Source organism: Aedes albopictus, chromosome 1 (genome assembly GCF_035046485.1).
Source record: "Aedes albopictus strain Foshan chromosome 1, AalbF5, whole genome shotgun sequence".
Lineage (NCBI taxonomy): Eukaryota > Metazoa > Arthropoda > Insecta > Diptera > Culicidae > Aedes > Aedes albopictus.
This window is the reverse complement of record NC_085136.1, coordinates 98,351,239-98,367,365: the sequence shown is the minus strand read 5'-3', so window position 1 is coordinate 98,367,365 and position 16,127 is coordinate 98,351,239. Positions and strand designations below refer to the sequence as shown.

The following is a 16,127-nucleotide window of genomic DNA, read 5'->3' as shown; positions in this document are numbered from 1 at the left end:
GATCAAAATCAAAAATTTGGGTATTAGAGGGTTAATTTAGTCTATGAAGTTATTGCATGCAATTAGTCAAACATTACCTTTAAAACTTTTAAGTTTAAGTTTAAAGTTTAGCTGAGCGGTTTTTTTTTATTCGGAATAATAGGGTAAAAGCACTAGACTTCGCCACTGCTCTAGTCTTCGCCCCCTCCATACAAATACTAGTATTTTATGTATGAAATGGCGAAGATTAGAGCAGAATTTTAGGGGGGGGGGGGGGGGGGGGGGGGGTGAAGTCTAGTGTTTTTACTTTAGTTGTTTAACGGGCAACCATAAAAACCCTGGTCTCTGTTGGAGGGCGGAGGGGTGAGTCAACGACATGGTTCATGCATATTTCAATTTTTGTATGAACTAGATGCCACGCCGAGGGTTCGGAATATCTAGCAAAATGACCATAAGGAGTTAATAACACGAAACGTATTAAAAACTTCGAACCATTTTTTTTTTCCAGACATGTAAGGACTGTATCGGAAATTAACTGTAAACGTTCACAATTGCCTGAAAAATAATCTGTTCGAAATAAACATAACTTTATTTTTGAAGATACTCTATAAATCTCTTAAATAAAGAATGGCAGTTCTGATTTTCAAATAATAATCATTCAACTTGGACTTTTATCTCAAAGATTGCACATATGTTTTTAAAATTTTGGACACCTCCTAAAAATTTAAAATTGCGAAAACTGTGGAACAATATTCAATTTTTTCCCTTTTTTTTGCGCAAATATATTCTTTTCCAGAATGCTCATGATATAGGAAAGTTTAGGGAAATTCTTAAAAATGAAAAAAGGCCATTTTTCGTGGATCTCTTTTTTTTATGCGTCTTCAAAGAACGATTACGCAAATAAAAAATACATAAAGTTGAAAATTTGATTTTTTTTTTTCGATTGGGTATGTATTTAAATCTATTGAAGAGGTAGTTTTATCAGAGAACGGAGTTTTATAACCTCTGAAGATAAATAAAACAGAACGTCAAATTTTGACCAAAAAGTAGGTGTTTTTTTGGGATAGACCATATTCTTAATGTTGGAGGTTTTTCTATGCAAAATAAGAATTTTCAAAGTCGGTATTGAGTGATATATAATATGTACTTAACTGCTAGAAATAATCATTATTTTCCTGATTTTTCTCTGTTTAAATTTTTTTCGCTACAAATTATTGAAACGTTAAAAAAAATTTTAAAAAATGCAGTTTGTATAGATTGTTATTTTGTGTACTATACGCATAGAACCATATTTTCAATAATACTAAACATTTTCCAAATTTCTTCAAGCTGTTCCAAACTTAACTATATTGTGAAGATTTCATAGAAGAACCGAAATAAAAAGACCAACCGTGCTTCAAGATAGAGCATTTTGAATGTTTATAGTAAATTTCCGATACAGTCCTTATGTAAAAAATTGCTCAAAGCTTCCCTGCCCTTTATAAATTCCAAAATATTGGAAGAGAAAAATATGTTGAAAAATAGCAGCTCATAACTCCATGTTCAATACAAAAATGGCTTTCAAGCAACATTTATAAAATAGTTGATTTTTTATAGTGTGTCTAATTTTTAATTTTCAATCGTTGTTTTGTTTTTTTGCTCCTTATTTATTTTTAGGGATGTCTTGGTTAAATCAGAATTGGTTACTGAACAGAATTCTTTTAGACTGTATGTCTCTCCATGTACTTCTTTAGAAAGAGAAATTTCTTTAAGGATTCTCTCAAGCTTTATAAATTATTTTCTCCGGTATTTTATGAAAAGAAGAATTTAAAAGGATTTCCCAGATTGATTTCAGCAAGATTTTTTCCAATGACATATTCACTGCTGTTCTTCTGCACAATGTTGCTATATTTCACCGAGTACTTGCTCATCAAAACTCATTATGTTTATTTTAATCACGCGCGATTATGCCGTGCTCTGATCATGGATGAGCAGGAGCAAATATATGGGAAGAAAAACATAATGAAAGCGCAAACGACTGTGTGACCATCTGCTTGTGTCGCAGCGCGCTCGTTTGGTCGGCTCGGTCATACCGAATGGATTGGATAGGTCTACACGGTTCGGGCCGAACACTTGCGGTGCACACAGATATAAAGCATTCGAATATACCGACACAAACGTGCACGCATACCAAGCCAACCATGTCTCGTGATGAGCATATTTAGCGATGAAAAGTACGGCGTCCGCTATGCGGCGAAAGATACTCAGACAACCAATTTGCACGTATAATGAAGTTTATGTTCATGTTATACGTACTTTTATACGATAAAGTTACATCGCATAAGATGCAGTAAAAGAGCCTTATGCGTACAAAAGTGAAGGCGCTATACGTGCATTGACGGAAGATTGATAACGCTATATGACACGAAGCGATATCTTATGCGATGCACGGTGTGCACTATTGCGACGTAATATAGCATCTTATGCGACTTAATAATATTAAAAAAAAATACAATTCTTATCACCTCAGTATTGAACTAATAGCCTTTGGAATATCGAGCCACACTTCACACTTAACATCAAACACTACTTATGAAACACACTGGCTAATTATCATGACATTCTAACTCACCTCAGTGTTTGCTGGAATGACTTGGTTCCTTTGCATTGTACGTGTTCATTAGGCTATCTGGAGCTCAAAATGACGAAGCGTGATTTCCCGCGCAGCTATCGCTACCACTCTCGGGCTAGCACAACCAATTGTTAATCATCAGGTCAACAAAACAAAAATGATGACTTTGTAACTTATTTTGTCACCACTGCTGACTTTCTTGTAGCTTTTTGGCACTCCAAGAGCACCTCTTTTATTGTTATCACGTATCACATCGCAATATGGCAACGTTAACGATTCTAGCTTATGCGAGTTTGTATGCAAATTTTAACGAGGTTATTTTTACTTTTATGCGATTCAGTTTGTACACCAAAGCGAGATAAACTGACATAATAAGAAAAGTACCAAGCGAAGTCGTATGGCCATCGCAGTACGCAATTATGCAAATTCAACTGACACTTTGCGAGTTCGCTCGAACGCTTTTGCGAATGATCAAAATTTATCCCAATAAAACATCAGAATATCGTCTACTACGATCTAGTCATACATGATAAAAGTTAACTAGCACTCTTGTATGATTTTACCAGATACATTGCAATAAGTTCAAAAAATAACATCATTTGTGATGAACATTGTCCCTCAGTCGTACATATATGCGATAGTGACTTAAAATAATACTTTATACGATGTACAGCGTGCACCCTTATGCGATTTTTGGTTGTTTAGGTAATTACCAACATCGCTGATCGGTGTCGAACCCAATCGTGTGCTATTCGTATGGGCGGTTGCACTGATGCTGCGATGGAAAGAGACTTTTCGCTCGCTGTTGACAACGACTCAAGGCAACTCGCCTATGTTTTCACAAAATAGCAAGGTTGCTTCTGCAAAGTGACGTAAGCGACGATGATAATTTTTAATTATTACGTATCAATCTCTACGTCGTTCTATATGTTTCCTTCCATAAATGCTAGATTGCCACTAGATCTTGTCTCATAATATAGCAGACATACCACAGTGTTATTATTTCTCCAGATATATACCAAAAGACCTCATAGCCGTGCGGTTAGGGTCACCAAGCTTCTAATCGCACCATGCTATGGGGTGAGGGTTCGATTCCAGTTCCGGGCGATGAAACTTTTCACGAGAATAGTTTCTTCTCCGTATCCACTGGTGCATGATCCGTGTGTCCGTTGTCTAGTGTTAAGTTTCGTTCATTCTGTACAGCCGCTGGCTAAAGACGGTGTCCGTGTCTTTTTTCAAGACGTTGAAATTCGGAATAGCGCTTACGCTTACAGTTCAGGTATCTATTTAGAATGCATTTCTGTCCATCGATATTTTGATTATTTCGCATCTCTGCGCATAGGTTGCTAAACTGGTATGCCATAGTGCGTTACATAGGGTTTCTGGGGGTTTTAGGGGGATTTTGGAGGCATTCCAAATAGCTTTAGAGCATTTTCGGCGGATTTCAGAAACGTTACGGAGGCGTTATATGGCGTTTTTGGGGGTTTCGGAGGGTGTGAGGTGCGTTACATATGAAGTATGAATACTTCCATACCGCATTGTTATTTGTGCAACATTGTAACTTATTAAAAGCAACTGCTTGGTTTGATTGAGTCGCATTAATTGTCATTCGTTGCAAACGCAAGCATATGTAAGTAAGCATAATTTGAACACCCTAAGTCGACGATCGACCAACAGCGTTCTCCATGGGTCTCGATTCAATCAGACAATAAAACATACGACATTCGTATTTTAATCACAGAACCAGTGCCAGTCATTCTTTCATATCACCCATGGGGTTTCTGGGGGTTTTAGGGGGATTTTGGAGGCATTCCAAAAAGCTTCAGAACATTTTCGGCGGGTTTCAGAAACGTTACGGAGGCGTTACATGGTGTTTTGGGGGGGTTTCGGAAGGTCTGAGGTGCGTTACATGGAGTTTCTGGGGGTTTAAGGTAGATTTCGGAGGCATTCCAAGAAGCTTCAGAGCATTTTCAGCGGATTTGATTTCAAAGTCGTTGCAAAGGCGTTTTTTAGGATGGCGGAAACCCTCAGTAGTGTCCCTATATTGTCCCCATAACCCCAAGCGCCATATTTAATTCCAAAATGGCCTAGGATATCGGATTTTAACATCAACTCAATTAGCCAGGTCCGAAAATATCCGTATGGCATGAGACTTTTTGATTTGTTAGACGTTTTCCGTAACTATTCAGTTGGGAACCACTGACCTTTGGTCCCCTGCTCCATTGGTGATTATGACCCTCGGAATGCACAATCTGAAAATCTTTGTCTCCGCTTCTTCACACTTCCGGTTCCTAAGTAATACGCATGTCCCGTTTGCAGTTTTCGGAACCACTGGGATTTCATTAGTTCACTCAATTTGCCAAGCCACTACATTTTTTGCCATGATTAAAAAAATGTCACAGTCACCCATGAATATTTCATCTGGTCATTCATACGTGAATGTTTTTGTTGCATGATAGTCAAGACCATACACCCTCGATTATCATGCATACTACAGTTTTTGACAGTACATTTTGGATCACTGCCCCTCCGGAACCTTCTGAAACGCCCTTAAATGTCTTGAAACACCTTGAAACGTTACTGAAACCTGCCAAATATCCTTAATAAGCTTACCTGAGAGCCTATGCAATGACGGTAAAATCAGCCCAGAGATCCATGCGTTAAAACGAACTGCTTCTTTTCAGTTATCTGTGTATTTTAAGAGCGCATACAGTAGTTTCCCAACGAAAACCGACGAAGAAAGTGATAAACCAACCCAGGTCGCGATGATCAACGAGCACAAACGAACGAGCGAACGGTCACCACATCTCGCGGTCTCTCTCGTCTCATACACTTGCGTTTTGGGACTTTTATGTCCCGGGGCTAGAACTTGTTGTTCTATAACATTTCGACCAGTTGGGGCTGGGTTGGGTTTTCACTTTCGCCAAAAAATACCTCCCCGATGTGGGGACGATGTGAGAATGTGAATGTGAATCGGAGACCCTCTGGGTCCACGAATTTTGCGTGAGGGAATCCGATTCGATTGGAGTTTCACTTCCTTATACAGGACGGGTTCGGGAGAAATGGCTGTGAATGGTGGTGGTCGTAGTACCTTGTAGTTTTGTGAGGTCAAAGTGGTCGCTTTGACGCTCTGTGTAGGGGAAATGGCTATTGTACACGTGTAGATCTGTAATGCCACAGATCCAAAGAGTTTAGGCAATCCTGACGGTTTACTGCAAACACGTTTTACTTTTGTGCCTGTGGATTTCAAGGACTGATCTTCAGAACTGTTCGGACCCACATAGAACATTTAAGGGTATTACCTTATTCTAGAATCTCTTGGACCTTTACACCTAAACCGGAATCAATGCTTGAGAGCACATGTACACTCCCGATCAAAAGTTTGGGGTCACCCCCTCAAAAACATGTCATTTTTTAAGGACCTTACTTTCGCCAATTTGCGTCCGATTTCAAAACCCTAGGTTTCATTCAAAAGATAATAAGTCAAAGAAACTTTGAACATGATTTAAAAGAAACTTTTTCAAAAAAATATGAATGTAAGCTCAACCCAAAGTTGCCAAATTTTCTAAAAAATGAATATAAACTTACGGCAGTGTCGCTGGAAATTGGGTCAACCAAATTTTAAGATGAGAGCGGTTTCTATTAGCTTTCAACTGCTTTTTACAGAACTTAGCTAAAAAATCTAGAAAAAAAGGTATTAAGTAAATTAATCCTTGATGTCATCGACCAAAAGTTTGGGGTCACCCCTCAAAATGATGTATCGGCCAAAAGTTTTGGGGTAACTATCGTAAAACATGAAAAAGTGATTTGTTGATATCTTTGTCATCTTTCATTCAATTTTAATTCTTCTTGGCTTATTTGAAACAAAATGAATGATACTTACTGCATAGACATTGAACCACACATATTTGTTGAAATTTTTATACTAAAACTTAACGTAAAGTTGCCTCATTTTTTGAAGTGTGGTGAAATGTGTTAACTTTACATAACATTTTTATATTCAAAAATCGTTAAATACGTCAAGTTAAAGACATCAAACGTAAATTTAGTTAATAATCTTTGAAATAAGCTAAAAAGAATCAAAATTGAACTATAGATGACGAAGATATCACCAAATCACTTTTCCATGTTTTACGAAAGTGACCCCAAACTTTTGGCTGATACATCATATTGAGGGGTGACCCCAAACTTTTGGTCGATGGCATCAAGGATTAATTTACTTAATAACTGTGTTACAGAAACCGATCACTCGGCAGCACTGCCACCAGTCGGTAAACTAGGTTCGTCCTCAATTTCAGAACGTCAGGGTGACAAATGAATGACACTCCTGACAAACTGTACACACACGTACTTTACACACAACAGATCGAATTGTCAAACGAAAAAACATTGAATTTGCACCACGCGTGATTACTAAAATTAAATTGACCTTATATTACTATTATACAACAAACAAACACTTTGTAAGTACACTATGAATTGAACAGATGAAATAAATAACAAATAGATCATTGACGTTATACAGGATAGTGACAGAACAGTTGTAGGTCTAGTTAGACACGGACAAATAAATAACGGAAAGGACTAGAACTTGTAAGTAGACATGGACTAACGTTAAGACTGTTACATTACATTAATTACACTGAATTGCAGCTTAAAGCATACTCCACTGCAATTCCGAGTTTGCTAAATAGAGGGTCCGAAAATCCGTGTCTAGGACTGGCCACAACAAACTGTTTTTCTAGATTTTTAGCTAAGTTCTGTAAAAAGCAGTTGAAAGCTAATAGAAAATGGGTCATATTACCGCTCTCATTTCAAAATTTGGTCGACCCAATTTCCAGCGACACTGCCGTAAGTTTATATTCATTTTTTAGAAAATTTGGCAACTTTGGGTTAAGTTTACATACAATTTTTTTTTTTGAAAAATTTTCTTTTAAATCATGTTCAAAGTTTCTTTGACTTATTATCTTTTGAATGAAACCTAGGGTTTTGAAATCGGACGCAAATTGGCAGGGATATGGGCCTAAAAAATGGCATGTTTTTGAGGGGGTGACCCCAAACTTTTGATCGGGAGTGTATATGGGTCCAAATAGATCCCAGCCATTCGAAACGGCTAGTCATTTCTGATCACCTATAGCAACGTCAACGCCAGCTTCCCCATCAATATAACCGGAGCCACATGATACTGTTTGATTTCTTTTCTCTGTTCTTCTTTTTCCCGGTTTTGTCGCAAAACTATTCCTTGCAGATAAGCCACCCTCCCAAGACTTTAGTTCACTGCGAGAGATCGTCCCGGATTAAGTGTAGGAAGGCGCTGGAGGTAAGCTCTCTAGGAGAATCGCATACAGCTAGCTGACCCGTAGTATTCGTTGCCCACGATCTGTGTAGATGCCTCTAAATTTCTTCTGTCTTCAAACAACTTTCTATTCTTCACCCCCAAGTAAAACAATAGCTTTCTTCTGTATGTGTACAGCTCTACCTCCAGCTTAGCCTTCTTACTTTGTAGTTCCTGGCGAGATCCCGACATGTGTACGTACAACTCTGCCTTACCTTAGTAGTTACTTCTCGGTTAAAATCATTCTGTCCATCTTATAATTAATTCACAGATCTTTATGTAGATACCAGTAAATTATATTTTGATTTCTAGCCCTGCTGGTTTATGATCCACCCAAAAGAGTCATTATGTAACGATGTTTCTAAGTATCCGATCCCCTAACATCTGCGTTCGATCCTGGTAAGTCCCTCAAGTAGTTTGTGCTAGTATTTAAGTACTACAATTTTCTAAGTTATAATGTTTGCTTTTCTGACACACCAAATATTTTAGCGTTTTTTGGGAGCTCCGATGAGCACATCTCGTAGGCTCCGTAGAGCGCTTCTCGGAAGCTCCGTACCCAAGTAACACACATGTCACCGGTTTTTGTTGCTTAGGAGTCACTGTGACTTAAATCTAGCTAATACGTAGTTAGATATGAGTCACGGTGACTTCTGCGCAACAAAAACCTGTGCTGCTGTGACTCTTGTGTGACAAGTGTGTTACTTGGGTAGAGCGCTTCTCGGATGCTCCGGAGAGCGCTTTTCGGAAGCTCCATAACGCACTTCTTGGGCACCGGAGAGCGCTTCTCGGAGGCTCCGTAGAGCGCATCTCGGAAGCTCCGTAGAGCGCTCCTCGGTAGCTCCGCAGAGCGCTTCTCGGAAGCTCAGTAGGGCGCTTCTCAGAAGCTTCGTAGAGCGCTTCTCGGAAGCTCCGTAGAGCGCTTCTCGGAAGCTCCGTAGAGCGCTTCTCGGAAGCTCCGTAGAGCGCTTCTCGGAAGCTCCGTAGAGCGCTTCTCGGAAGCTCCGTAGAGCGCTTCTCGGAAGCTCCGTAGAGCGCTTCTCGGAAGCTCCGTAGAGCGCTTCTCGGAAGCTCCGTAGAGCGCTTCTCGGAAGCTCCGTAGAGCGCTTCTTGGAAGCTCCGTAGAGCACTTCTCGGAAGCTCCGTAGAGTGCTTCTCGGAAGCTCCGTAGAGCGCTTCTCGGAAGCTCCGTAGAGCGCTTCTCGGAAGCTCCGTAGAGCGCTTCTCGGAAGCTCCGTAGAGCGCTTCTCGGAAGCTCCGTAGAGCGCTTCTCGGAAGCTCCGTAGAGCGCTTCTCGGAAGCTCCGTAGAGCGCTTCTCGGAAGCTCCGTAGAGCGCTTCTCGGAAGCTCCGTAGAGCGCTTCTCGGAAGCTCCGTAGAGCGCTTCTCGGAAGCTCCGTAGAGCGCTTCTCGGAAGCTCCGTAGAGCGCTTCTCGGAAGCTCCGTAGAGCGCTTCTCGGAAGCTCCGTAGAGCGCTTCTCGGAAGCTCCGTAGAGCGCTTCTCGGAAGCTCCGTAGAGCGCTTCTCGGAAGCTCCGTAGAGCGCTTCTCGGAAGCTCCGTAGAGCGCTTCTCGGAAGCTCCGTAGAGCGCTTCTCGGAAGCTCCGTAGAGCGCTTCTCGGAAGCTCCGTAGAGCGCTTCTCGGAAGCTCCGTAGAGCGCTTCTCGGAAGCTCCGTAGAGCGCTTCTCGGAAGCTCCGTAGAGCGCTTCTCGGAAGCTCCGTAGAGCGCTTCTCGGAAGCTCCGTACAGCGCTTCTCGGAAGCTCCGTAGAGCGCTTCTCGGAAGCTCCGTAGAGCACTTCTCGGAAGCTCCGTAGAGCACTTCTCGGAAGCTCCGTAGAGCACTTCTCGGAAGCTTCGTAGAGCGCTTCTCGGAAGCTCCGTAGAGCGCTTCTCGGAAGCTCCGTAGAGCGCTTCTTGGAAGCTCCGTAGAGCGCTTCTTGGAAGCTCCGTAGAGCGCTTCTCGGAAGCTTCGTAGAGCGCTTCTCGGAAGCTCCATAGAGTGTTTCTTGGAAGCTCCGTAGAGCGTTTCCTCATCGGGTGCTTCAACGGATAAGCGGCTCTTCGAAAGTTCCGAAAGTGCATAGGGTGCATCTTGTGAAGCTCTTTCGGAATCTTCCTGTAGGTGAAGTTCTTCCGGAAGCCTCGTAACGCTGCCATAGATATTTGTTCCACGATACATAAAATCTCACCAAATCCATAATTTTGAACCAGATGCAATAAGCGATAACAGTAGTGCCGGAAGGCAAAAAAGTCCACAACCCACAATCAACCGATCACAGTTCAACTGTTTTGTTCGTTTTGTTTTGATCACGAGAGCACCGGGACTTTCCATTTTTTGGCAACCCACCACGTCGTCGGCCAATGACCGCTGCGCCAGCTACCACCGCCTTAACGTAATGGCATCACTGACGACGAAGACGACGAGGGTCAAGTGTTACCGCATAATCGACAGTGAAACAGTCAGTTCAAGCCGTGCCACACCATTATTGTAATTACGCCCGGAACAATCGATGACGAGGACCGCCGCATCGACGCAGCTTTGTCTGTTTTGTTACGTTGCGCCAGACAACAACGCAACGGGAGGCTGGGCCTAGTCAACCGTGTGGCCGTAGTTCTCCTTTGTAGTCTGGGTTGGGCTGACAGCGGCCGAGCTTACTAACTCCCGATTCGATTGGAAGTTAATTTTTCGGCGGCGCGGCCCGGGTTAATTGTTGACGACGTTGGCTTTTCACTCGCTGTCTCCCAGTCGTTCGTCATACTTCATTCGTAGATGTCTGCTGGACCAATTGCCCGAGTAAGGCGACGACCAAGACGGACGAGCAATGAGAGGTCTGCGCTATTATTATCATTTGATTAGATTTTGATGCCTTGTTTGGTGCGGAGTAAGTAACTAGTAGGTACGCTGTTAACGTTTTTCCTAAAGAGAGCGCCGCGGGCAGTTTTGACATTTTGGACAATGACCCTCCTGCTGCGGCCGAACAAATTGGCGTTTAATTGGTGTTGGGTGTTGAAGCATAACCTACAATTTACTCGCAATTATAGATTTAGATATTGTGGTTGGCAGAGGTCTTTGTGGTCAATGAGAAGCTGTGGAAAATGAAGGTGGAGTATGATTTACAATCACTTATCATCCTATTAAACAGTACGAGAAAATGACGTACAGAACAAGATACTCATTTCTGGATTTGAAACACAGCTGTTCCACAAGCTTCTATGCATAAACCCGAGTCTTCAATAGAGCTTCTTTAAAAGTTTTCAACAGTGTTTTCGTAGAACAATCTACAGATTTTCCCCAGAAGCGTCTACGGAGCTTCCCCAGAAGCGTCTACGGAGCTTCCCCAGAAGCGTCTACGGAGCTTCCCAAGAAGCGTCTACGGAGCTTCCCCAGAAGCGTCTACGGAGCTTCCCCAGAAGCGTCTACGGAGCTTCCCCAGAAGCGTCTACGGAGCTTCCCCAGAAGCGTCTACGGAGCTTCCCCAGAAGCGTCTACGGAGCTTCCCCAGAAGCGTCTACGGAGCTTCCCCAGAAGCGTCTACGGAGCTTCCCCAGAAGCGTCTACGGAGCTTCCCCAGAAGCGTCTACGGAGCTTCCCCAGAAGCGTCTACGGAGCTTCCCCAGAAGCGTCTACGGAGCTTCCCCAGTAGCGTCTACGGAGCTTCCCCAGAAGCGTCTACGGAGCTTCCCCAGAAGCGTCTACGGAGCTTCCCCAGAAGCGTCTACGGAGCTTCCCCAGAAGCGTCTACGGAGCTTCCCCAGAAGCGTCTACGGAGCTTCCCCAGAAGCGTGTACGGAGCTTCCCCAGTAGCGTGTACGGAGCTTCCCCAGTAGCGTCTACGGAGCTTCCCCAGAAGCGTCTACGGAGCTTCCCCAGAAGCGTCTACGGAGCTTCCCCAGAAGCGTCTACGGAGCTTCCCCAGAAGCGTCTACGGAGCTTCCCCAGAAGCGTCTACGAAGCTTCCCCAGAAGCGTCTACGGAGCTTCCCCAGAAGCGTCTACGGAGCTTCCCCAGAAGCGTCTACGGAGCTTCCCCAGAAGCGTCTACGGAGCTTCCCCAGAAGCGTCTACGGAGCTTCCCCAGAAGCGTCTACGGAGCTTCCCCAGAAGCGTCTACGGAGCTTCCCCAGAAGCGTCTACGGAGCTTCCCCAGAAGCGTCTACGGAGCTTCCCCAGAAGCGTCTACGGAGCTTCCCCAGAAGCGTCTACGGAGCTTCCCCAGAAGCGTCTACGGAGCTTCCCCAGAAGCGTCTACGGAGCTTCCCCAGAAGCGTCTACGGAGCTTCCCCAGAAGCGTCTACGGAGCTTCCCCAGAAGCGTCTACGGAGCTTCCCCAGAAGCGTCTACGGAGCTTCCCCAGAAGCGTCTACGGAGCTTCCCCAGAAGCGTCTACGGAGCTTCCCCAGAAGCGTCTACGGAGCTTCCCCAGAAGCGTCTACGGAGCTTCCCCAGAAGCGTCTACGGAGCTTCCCCAGAAGCGTCTACGGAGCTTCCCCAGAAGCGTCTACGGAGCTTCCCCAGAAGCGTCAACGGAGCTTCCCCAGAAGCGTCTACGGAGCTTCCCCAGAAGCGTCTACGGAGCTTCCCCAGAAGCGTCTACGGAGCTTCCCCAGAAGCGTCTACGGAGCTTCCCCAGTAGCGTCTACGGAGCTTCTCTGGAAGCTTCAGCGGAGCTTCCCCAGAAGCATCTACGGAGCTTCCCCAGAAGCGTCTACGGAGCTTCCCCAGAAGCGTCTACGGAGCTTCCCCAGAAGCGTCTACGGAGCTTCCCCAGAAGCGTCTACGGAGCTTCCCCAGAAGCGTCTACGGAGCTTCCCCAGTAGCGTCTACGGAGCTTCCCCAGTAGCGTCTACGGAGCTTCCCCAGAAGCGTCTACGGAGCTTCCCCAGAAGCGTCTACGGAGCTTCCCAAGAAGCGTCTACGGAGCTTCCCCAGAAGCGTCTACGGAGCTTCCCCAGAAGCGTCTACGGAGCTTCCCCAGAAGCGTCTACGGAGCTTCCCAGAAGCGTCTACGGAGCTTCCCCAGAAGCGTCTACGGAGCTTCCCCAGAAGCGTCTACGGAGCTTCCCCAGAAGCGTCTACGGAGCTTCCCCAGAAGCGTCTACGGAGCTTCCCCAGAAGCGTCTACGGAGCTTCCCCAGAAGCGTCTACGGAGCTTCCCCAGAAGCGTCTACGGAGCTTCCCCAGAAGCGTCTACGGAGCTTCCCCAGAAGCGTCTACGGAGCTTCCCCAGAAGCGTCTACGGAGCTTCCCCAGAAGCGTCTACGGAGCTTCCCCAGAAGCGTCTACGGAGCTTCCCCAGAAGCGTCTACGGAGCTTCCCCAGAAGCGTCGACGGAGCTTCCCCAGAAGCGTCTACGGAGCTTCCCCAGTAGCGTCTACGGAGCTTCCCCAGTAGCGTCTACGGAGCTTCCCCAGAAGCGTCTACGGAGCTTCCCCAGAAGCGTCTACGGAGCTTCCCCAGAAGCGTCTACGGAGCTTCCCCAGAAGCGTCTACGGAGCTTCCCCAGAAGCGTCTACGGAGCTTCCCCAGAAGCGTCTACGGAGCTTCCCCAGAAGCGTCTACGGAGCTTCCCCAGAAGCGTCTACGGAGCTTCCCCAGAAGCGTCTACGGAGCTTCCCCAGAAGCGTCTACGGAGCTTCCCCAGAAGCGTCTACGGAGCTTCCCCAGAAGCGTCTACGGAGCTTCCCCAGAAGCGTCTACGGAGCTTCCCCAGAAGCGTCTACGGAGCTTCCCCAGAAGCGTCTACGGAGCTTCCCCAGAAGCGTCTACGGAGCTTCCCCAGAAGCGTCTACGGAGCTTCCCCAGAAGCGTCTACGGAGCTTCCCCAGAAGCGTCTACGGAGCTTCCCCAGAAGCGTCTACGGAGCTTCCCCAGAAGCGTCTACGGAGCTTCCCCAGTAGCGTCTACGGAGCTTCCCCAGAAGCGTCTACGGAGCTTCCCCAGAAGCGTCTACGGAGCTTCCCCAGAAGCGTCTACGGAGCTTCCCCAGAAGCGTCTACGGAGCTTCCCCAGAAGCGTCTACGGAGCTTCCCCAGAAGCGTCTACGGAGCTTCCCCAGAAGCGTCTACGGAGCTTCCCCAGAAGCGTCTACGGAGCTTCCCCAGAAGCGTCTACGGAGCTTCCCCAGAAGCGTCTACGGAGCTTCCCCAGAAGCGTCAACGGAGCTTCCCCAGAAGCGTCTACGGAGCTTCCCCAGAAGCGTCTACGGAGCTTCCCCAGTAGCGTCTACGGAGCTTCTCCGGAAGCTTCAGCGGAGCTTCTCCGGAAGCTTCAGCGGAGCTTCCCCAGAAGCATCTACGGAGCTTCCCCAGAAGCGTCTACGGAGCTTCCCCAGAAGCGTCTACGGAGCTTCCCCAGAAGCGTCTACGGAGCTTCCCCAGAAGCGTCTTCGGAGCTTCCCCAGTAGCGTCTACGGAGCTTATCTGGAAGCTTCAGCGGAGCTTCCCCAGAAGCATCTACGGAGCTTCCCCAGAAGCGTCTACGGAGCTTCCCCAGAAGCGTCTACGGAGCTTCCCCAGAAGCGTCTACGGAGCTTCCCCAGAAGCGTCTACGGAGCTTCCCCAGAAGCGTCTACGGAGCTTCCCCAGAAGCGTCTACGGAGCTTCCCCAGAAGCGTCTACGGAGCTTCCCCAGAAGCGTCTACGGAGCTTCCCCAGAAGCGTCTACGGAGCTTCCCCAGAAGCGTCTACGGAGCTTCCCCAGAAGCGTCTACGGAGCTTCCCCAGAAGCGTCTACGGAGCTTCCCCAGAAGCGTCTACGGAGCTTCCCCAGAAGCGTCTACGGAGCTTCCCCAGAAGCGTCTACGGAGCTTCCCCAGAAGCGTCTACGGAGCTTCCCCAGAAGCGTCTACGGAGCTTCCCCAGAAGCGTCTACGGAGCTTCCCCAGAAGCGTCTACGGAGCTTCCCCAGAAGCGTCTACGGAGCTTCCCCAGAAGCGTCTACGGAGCTTCCCCAGAAGCGTCTACGGAGCTTCCCCAGAAGCGTCTACGGAGCTTCCCCAGAAGCGTCTACGGAGCTTCCCCAGAAGCGTCTACGGAGCTTCCCCAGAAGCGTCTACGGAGCTTCCCCAGAAGCGTCTACGGAGCTTCCCCAGAAGCGTCTACGGAGCTTCCCCAGAAGCGTCTACGGAGCTTCCCCAGAAGCGTCTACGGAGCTTCCCCAGAAGCGTCTACGGAGCTTCCCCAGAAGCGTCTACGGAGCTTCCCCAGAAGCGTCTACGGAGCTTCCCCAGAAGCGTCTACGGAGCTTCCCCAGAAGCGTCTACGGAGCTTCCCCAGAAGCGTCTACGGAGCTTCCCCAGAAGCGTCTACGGAGCTTCCCCAGAAGCGTCTACGGAGCTTCCCCAGAAGCGTCTACGGAGCTTCCCTAGAAGCGTCTACGGAGCTTTCCCAGAAGCGTCTACGGATTTTCCCCAGAAGCGTCTACGGAGCTTTCCCAGAAGCGTCTACGGAGCTTCCCCAGAAGCGTCTACGGAGCTTCCCCAGAAGCGTCTACGGAGCTTCCCCAGAAGCGTCTACGGAGCTTCCCCAGAAGCGTCTACGGAGCTTCCCCAGAAGCGTCTACGGAGCTTCCCCAGAAGCGTCTACGGAGCTTCCCCAGAAGCGTCTACGGAGCTTCCCCAGAAGCGTCTACGGAGCTTCCCCAGAAGCGTCTACGGAGCTTCCCAAGAAGCGTCTACGGAGCTTCCCCAGAAGCGTCTACGGAGCTTCCCCAGAAGCGTCTACGGAGCTTCCCCAGAAGCGTCTACGGAGCTTCCCCAGAAGCGTCTACGGAGCTTCCCCAGAAGCGTCTACGGAGCTTCCCCAGAAGCGTCTACGGAGCTTCCCCAGAAGCGTCTACGGAGCTTCCCCAGAAGCGTCTACGGATCATCTCGAGAAGCGTCTACGAAGTTTTTCTGGAGCTTTGGAGCCTCTTGAGAAGTAGCTACGGAACTTCTCCAGTAGCCTCTTCGGAACTTTTACGGAAATTGTTAAGGAGGTTCTCGAGAAACTTCTACAAAGTTTGTTCAGAAAATTCTACGAAGTTTTGCCAGTAGTTGCAACGCAGAGCTCGTTAGTTGTTTTAGAGGAGTTTTTCTAGAGCTTAGTAGGAGCTCGTTACGAATTAATACTTTGAAATGATTGAAATTTGTTTGGTATTGTGAATTGTAGAAGACATTCGACCAATAACGATCAAAACCTTCAAAATTTCACCATAAATTGCTTTGA

General features: G+C 46.9%; 1 protein-coding gene across 1 annotated transcript in view; it reads left to right on the top strand.

The window, feature by feature from the left end:
- Positions 1 to 371: 371 nt before the first annotated feature.
- Positions 372 to 16,127, top strand: part of LOC115256555 (uncharacterized) — a 61,999-nt gene continuing 46,243 nt past the window's right edge. Inside the window, exon 1 of the mRNA XM_062845076.1 lies at positions 372 to 7,910. Coding sequence (XP_062701060.1) covers positions 7,770 to 7,910 — 141 coding nt within the window. The 5' untranslated portion in view covers positions 372 to 7,769. The remainder of the gene's footprint in view (positions 7,911 to 16,127) is intronic.